The sequence below is a fragment of the Rhagoletis zephyria genome, unplaced genomic scaffold (assembly GCF_001687245.7).
Source record: "Rhagoletis zephyria isolate East Lansing unplaced genomic scaffold, Rhagoletis_zephyria_1.1 Rzeph_scaffold_06417, whole genome shotgun sequence".
Lineage (NCBI taxonomy): Eukaryota > Metazoa > Arthropoda > Insecta > Diptera > Tephritidae > Rhagoletis > Rhagoletis zephyria.
In genome coordinates this window covers 27,822-33,901 of record NW_016163500.1, presented here as the reverse complement: position 1 = coordinate 33,901, position 6,080 = coordinate 27,822, and the positions used below count along the sequence as shown (strand labels likewise).

The 6,080-nt window shown below is 35.2% G+C and overlaps 1 protein-coding gene across 2 annotated transcripts; it reads left to right on the top strand.

The window, feature by feature from the left end:
• Positions 1–959: 959 nt before the first annotated feature.
• LOC108373143 (uncharacterized) lies at positions 960–5,824 on the top strand. Of its 2 annotated transcripts, XM_017628993.1 has the most exons (6): positions 960–1,187; positions 1,275–2,837; positions 2,903–2,971; positions 4,173–4,355; positions 4,410–5,055; positions 5,634–5,824. In XM_017628993.1, the coding sequence occupies exons 1-6, from the start codon at positions 1,178–1,180 to the stop codon at positions 5,674–5,676; spliced, it is 2,514 nt and encodes an 837-aa protein (XP_017484482.1). In that variant the 5' UTR covers positions 960–1,177; the 3' UTR covers positions 5,677–5,824. The 2 variants fall into 2 exon arrangements, with proteins under 2 accessions (XP_017484482.1, XP_017484480.1); XM_017628991.1 differs by lacking the exon at positions 5,634–5,824 and having other exon boundaries at positions 4,410–5,225.
• The last annotated feature ends 256 nt before the right edge of the window (positions 5,825–6,080 follow it).

Genomic DNA, 6,080 nt, shown 5'->3' with positions numbered 1-6,080 from the left:
CTACCTTTTTTTAATGGAGAGTTTTGTTGTGATGAGGCTGACGGCAAAAAAAATCACAGCGCTTAGTTAACTCAGAATCGTCAGTTAACTACAGATTTTCAGTACCATTATTAAATCATACAAGCCGGTTCCCTGGAAGTTTTCTTTCCTTTCCCTTTCCTCCTATCATGAATAAAAATCTATGTGGGTTTTTTATTTTAAATGGGGGAGTGAGCTATGAAAAAGTGTCAAATCTGCAAAAATTGCGACTACTCCGTGCATGCATAATTTATAAAAAAAAGATGGTCCAATTAACATTACGGTGTCCAGGACAGGACCATATTCTCCATCTATGCATTACATCAGAATAGCACAAAACTACTCCAACATATTAACAATGGCATTGTTGTTATATTTTTTCGTTTGTACACGCTTTTGTTCTTAACTTCACATATGCTTTTTCGAAATTAATAAAAACCAAAAACAAAAATTAAACATTACATGTTGCCTCTGATGGCATTCGAACCCGAACATGCTGAGAGCTAACAACTAACAGCGAGCCTCTCTACACGTTCAGCTACAGCCAGACATGCAAATGTGCTTTCAAATTCTCAACTTCAATTACATTTCGTTAAAACACGAGCAGTGATCGGGTAACAATAAACTGGTGCAGACACATGAGTTGGTCCGCTACATAATGACAGAGGGGCACTTTTGTAAGTACTCGAATATACCATAAATAAACCACATGATCCAACGATTTTTGCAGGGAAACAGCTCTTTCGAAGTTCGAATTTCCTCCCAAATTTCCGGAGAAAATGCAACTCCCTGGAAGTTAGTTGCTGGAGAATTTCTTTCTCGGTAGAAGCAAATTCCCGGAGAACAAACTCCCCGGCAGTTTTTAGAATTGGGCTCATACAAATGGGTAGCTCTTTCGTTATATTCTTTTGTTGGCATTTTTCAATCGTTGTGGCAGCATAAATGTTAATCCATCGACTAGTTGTCGCTAAAGTCGTGGCAACCCTGGTCATACTCCAATAAGGAGATGAATTTCTTTAGAAAATGAATTCAGCAAATTTGAAAACATCCAGCCACAAACCGTACTCAGATTTGATTTGAGAAGGAGCGTCATTAGAGTGCCGAGATATTTTTTAGATTTTTTTCCCCGCAACATATTTCAAGCGATATAAAAACCAACATGAGTTTGTGTAAGTACCAATTCGAAAGTTGTTTTACGAAACTTATGGATTTCCATACACATATTTCTTCTATTTCATCTTGCCTGGGTAATGAAGCTGGAACCGCATCCAAAAACCAATCGCGAAGAAGCTCTCGGCGGCATCGTACTAAAGATTTGGAACAGGAGGTGGAGTTAATTATGTCACAAGAGGATGATAGTGATATGGAAATGGAAAAGTCGAAAGAAAATGATTTACCGACTACACCCAAATCACACAAGCAGATTGATTATCAGCATCGATCTCCTAGCGTAGGTACGAACGATACACTGGCACAAACGCCTAGGCGGAGCACTCGCAAGAGCATTAAACCGGTTCAAGAATATGAAGATATTGTAAGCCGCAAACGTCAGTTGAGATCTGCCTCTAAGATCGAAGCGGAAAACATACAAGATGCTGATGAAGAGCCACAAGCCAAATGGACGCCAGCTAAAGTGGGTCGTGTTTCACAAAAACGGAGCCGTAAAAGCCGCAAATCGACGAAAAATCAAAATAAGTCAAAAATAATTAGTTCAAGTGAAGCTGAAGATAATGAATATGAAAAGGACAGTCTAAAAACTAACACTTCTGAAGAAAGTCTACAAATTCAGGATTCGGTTGATACGGTAGAATCCGAAGCTGTGGCTGAGAAAAATATGGACATACTTATCAATAAAATTACTGAAAATAAGGCCAAATACACCAACGAAAATATTGGGAGTGAATTAAGGAAAGAGCAACAAGAAGATTGTATCAATTTTAAAGAAATTGAAGCAAAGCAAGGCGATGGCGTTGGAACTTATTTAAAAAATGATACTTTCAACACATCTGATTTAGGGATTAATCCATTGCCTGAAGAAATCGAAGAAAATGAGGGACAGCAAACCAATTCAGAGCAAAAAATATTCAATGCTATGAATGAATCATTCACCATAACTCCAGACGCCTTAGAAGTAAATAATGTAGAAGTCCCAGTTGTAATAAATAATGAAGATTCTGGCTATAAATTGGAGGACCAACAAAAAAGTGAGGATTCTTATAACAAAGCATCTGGGGATGTGGAGGTAGATGATTCAGAAATCCCACTGGTTATAATTAAAGATGACACATTGAATAACAGCGATTGCGTGTTGGTAAATAAGGATTTATCGGAACACGTAGATGACGACATGCAGCCATTACGACTTTCCGATGAAGAAAGTTCCACATCCCCACCCCGAAAAGCACCACGTGTAATTCTGACTAATGAGGAGGGGAAAGAGCAAATTTTAAATTCTTCCACTCTGTTTAATGCGGGTGTAACACCGAAGAGATATTCGAAGACCGTGGAACGTAAGCCAACTCCTTTTAGACCTAAGGCTACTGTTCCAAATAACGAAGAAGAAGAAGATTGTGAAGAGGGTGCACACTCAATAACAATAGAAGTTTCTAAAATGGAGCCTAAAGAAATTGTATTGCGTAGCATTCGAAAACGTTCTTTGTCCGTGTGCATTGGTAATACTGAAGCAGAAAATAGGCGCAAAAATGTTACATTTTATAGTCCTGCTAATCAAACGACTATATTGGAAGACTTGGACACACGCATTGTGCAAAGTGTGAAGAAAAATTACGGCGCAAAAACGGGTGGCAACGTAACGTCATGTAAGCAGTTTATTGGTTAAATGGGCATTCCAAGTTACGTTTTTCATACTTATTTATCATTGCAGTTGTAACTCAGCGTCGCAAACGGTCTATGTCCTTTGATGAGGCTTTGATAAATAAATCAAAACCTAAAAGTGAGTTTTTTGATAATATACTGTTACTCACAAAATTAAAAATGATTATTATTATTATATGATTAAAAAAAAGGGCGGTAATTAATGAGTAAAATAATTTAATTTATCACTTAATCATTATTTAACTACATTTATTTGATTCGCTTAAAAATGATTATTATTCAGTTTTATATTTTCGAACAAAGGAAATAATTCTTATTTTATTGTTATTTTTCCGATCACAAATAAGTATTTTTTTATTTTAATTTTTTCGCTCATAGACAATTATTATTGGGTTTTATTTTTCCATTTAAAAATTATAATTATAAAAATTAAAAAGCCATACATACGCAACCAACTGAAATTTTGACGTGAAATATTTGTGACATTGCTTTTAGTAAAATGTTGCTACCTTTGAAAAGGATACATCGGAAATTAAGCTTGTAGAATTTTTCAGTTTTTTGAATGTTCATTATTCGTAAGTGTAAAGATAAAAAACAATAATAATTATTATCTTTGAGCGAAAAAAATAAAAATCATAAGATAATCATTATTGATGATATTTGGTTGATTTTTTTTTGGTCAAAATTTAAAAAGTAATGATTCTTTGCGGCCCTGCTCAAAAATCAAAGCGAAGTTTTAGACATTTGAAATTAGCATATTGCTAAACTAAAATTTAATGGGCTATAAAAATGCATTCCTTTTTTTTTGGAAATTCTTTTAAAAAGTTTGCAATTTTGCTGAAACTTTGCATGCTTTACATGGAAAAAAATTGTCAAAAATCAAAGCGAAATTTTAGTCATTTGAATTAAGCACATTATTATACTAAAATTCAATTGGCTATAAAACTTCATTCTTGAATTTTTTTTTAGAAATTCTCTTAAAAAGTTGCAATTTTCCTGAAACTTTGGATGTATGAAAAAATCTCGAAAACACTTTATATGGAAAAAATGTGTTGCATACTTGATTTTTTTTTTTAGAAATTCCTATTGAAAAGTTTGCAATTTTGGTGAAACTGCATATTTTTCTTAATTTTCGTATACTGTTTCATTCTTGGACTTAAACTGGGTTTGATAAAATATAAAATATGGCTTATTTTAGTACAAAATTAACAACAAATGTTTAGTATGTAAAACATTGCAAATATTAACAAAATGAAAACCGTACAATCATTTTTGCGAGTAACAGTACATTAGATTTTAACTTATACTATTTTAAACAGGCCAAACACCAAGCAAAGTACACATGACACCACAGAAAGCCAAGGCACCCCGTACAAAGTTGCCAAACTTTGCAGCAATACATCAAAAACATTTTGAGAAGATGGAAAATCTTGTGGATCATGTAAATCGCAAGGCAGAGCGAGCTAAAATACTCATCAACTCTGCTACTAAACAACGCACTGGTAAGTTAATTGTCATTTGAAAAATAAACCACACTCATTAGCTTATTTCCTTAGCTTCTGCACAAAAGGAGGCAAAAACTCAACATGGCGTTGGTACTCCATCCGCCGTAGCAGAAAAACCCAAAGCTGTAAAGCGAATTGACTTACCGGATTCGTCCAACTCAACATTTACCCAAACAAGTAATACATCGCTGTATAAGGCAGTTGAGACAACACGCAAAGATTTGAATGATTCAAAACTTCCTATTCCACGTGTTGGTGTTTGCAAGCCGATGCTAGGTATGCAAACGGTCCAAAAAGAAAATCGTCAAGTAAATTTACCAGATCCACGGTTAGGTATAATTAAGCCACATACAACCACCAAAGCCAGCAGCAAAAATAAGCAATTGACGCCGGCAAAGAACGCGTTCAAACCGACACAAACACGTCAAGCACCCAAGCCAGCTTTCAATCTATCTACGGCACTAGAATCACATTTTAACTATACAAAGTTGGATGTCGCAACTGCATCAGTTGCGAAAACCCATACCAAGGCCACAAGCGCACCACCAGCAGCCATGTCGATTGATGAAAAAATAGCTAAACGGCGCCAACGTCACATGGATATGTTCAAGGCCCGTGGAGCGAATGCGCGTACTACGCCGGGTACGGCGGAAAAGAACTACGGGCAACTTATACGCGGCGTACGTTCAAATCGTAGATTTGAGCTGCAAATGGCGCATCGTAAGAATATGGAACATTAAATCGTTTACAAATGCATTCTATTTTTAACATTTACCTCTAGTTGTATGTTCTTTAGTTTACAGCTTTTCAGGCTTTATTAACCAAGTTTTGTATGAGTTTATTAATGTTTGACCTGGATGCGGTCAACAAGAATTACTTTAATCTTGAATATTCAATACATTAAATTTTAATTATTTAATTTCTTTAAAAATTGTTATTTTTTCTCGAGTGAAACTACTTGCATTAGATCTTCACAATTGGATAGGAAAGAGTTCAGCCAGAGACCAACACTGTCGAGCTTTTCGTTTTGCCCAAAAATTCTTTCTAATTTGTTGTCACAGTGAAAATGCTTCTTCACTGCTCCCAATTAAGCGCTAGTCACGTCCAATTTAGCCATATGTAAGCGAGTATAAAATCTCGAACCTAATTTTACTTACCACTGCTACTGTTTTTGTCATTTCTATGTTTGTTTTCCTGATCTAATTTTATTTCAGAGTTGACAAAGTACATACCATGCANCGGGCAACTTATACGCGGCGTACGTTCAAATCGTAGATTTGAGCTGCAAATGGCGCATCGTAAGAATATGGAACATTAAATCGTTTACAAATGCATTCTATTTTTAACATTTACCTCTAGTTGTATGTTCTTTAGTTTACAGCTTTTCAGGCTTTATTAACCAAGTTTTGTATGAGTTTATTAATGTTTGACCTGGATGCGGTCAACAAGAATCACTTTAATCTTGAATATTCAATACATTAAATTTTAATTATTTAATTTCTTTAAAAATTGTTATTTTTTCTCGAGTGAAACTACTTGCATTAGATCTTCACAATTGGATAGGAAAGAGTTCAGCCAGAGACCAACACTGTCGAGCTTTTCGTTTTGCCCAAAAATTCTTTCTAATTTGTTGTCACAGTGAAAATGCTTCTTCACTGCTCCCAATTAAGCGCTAGTCACGTCCAATTTAGCCATATGTAAGCGAGTATAAAATCTCAAACC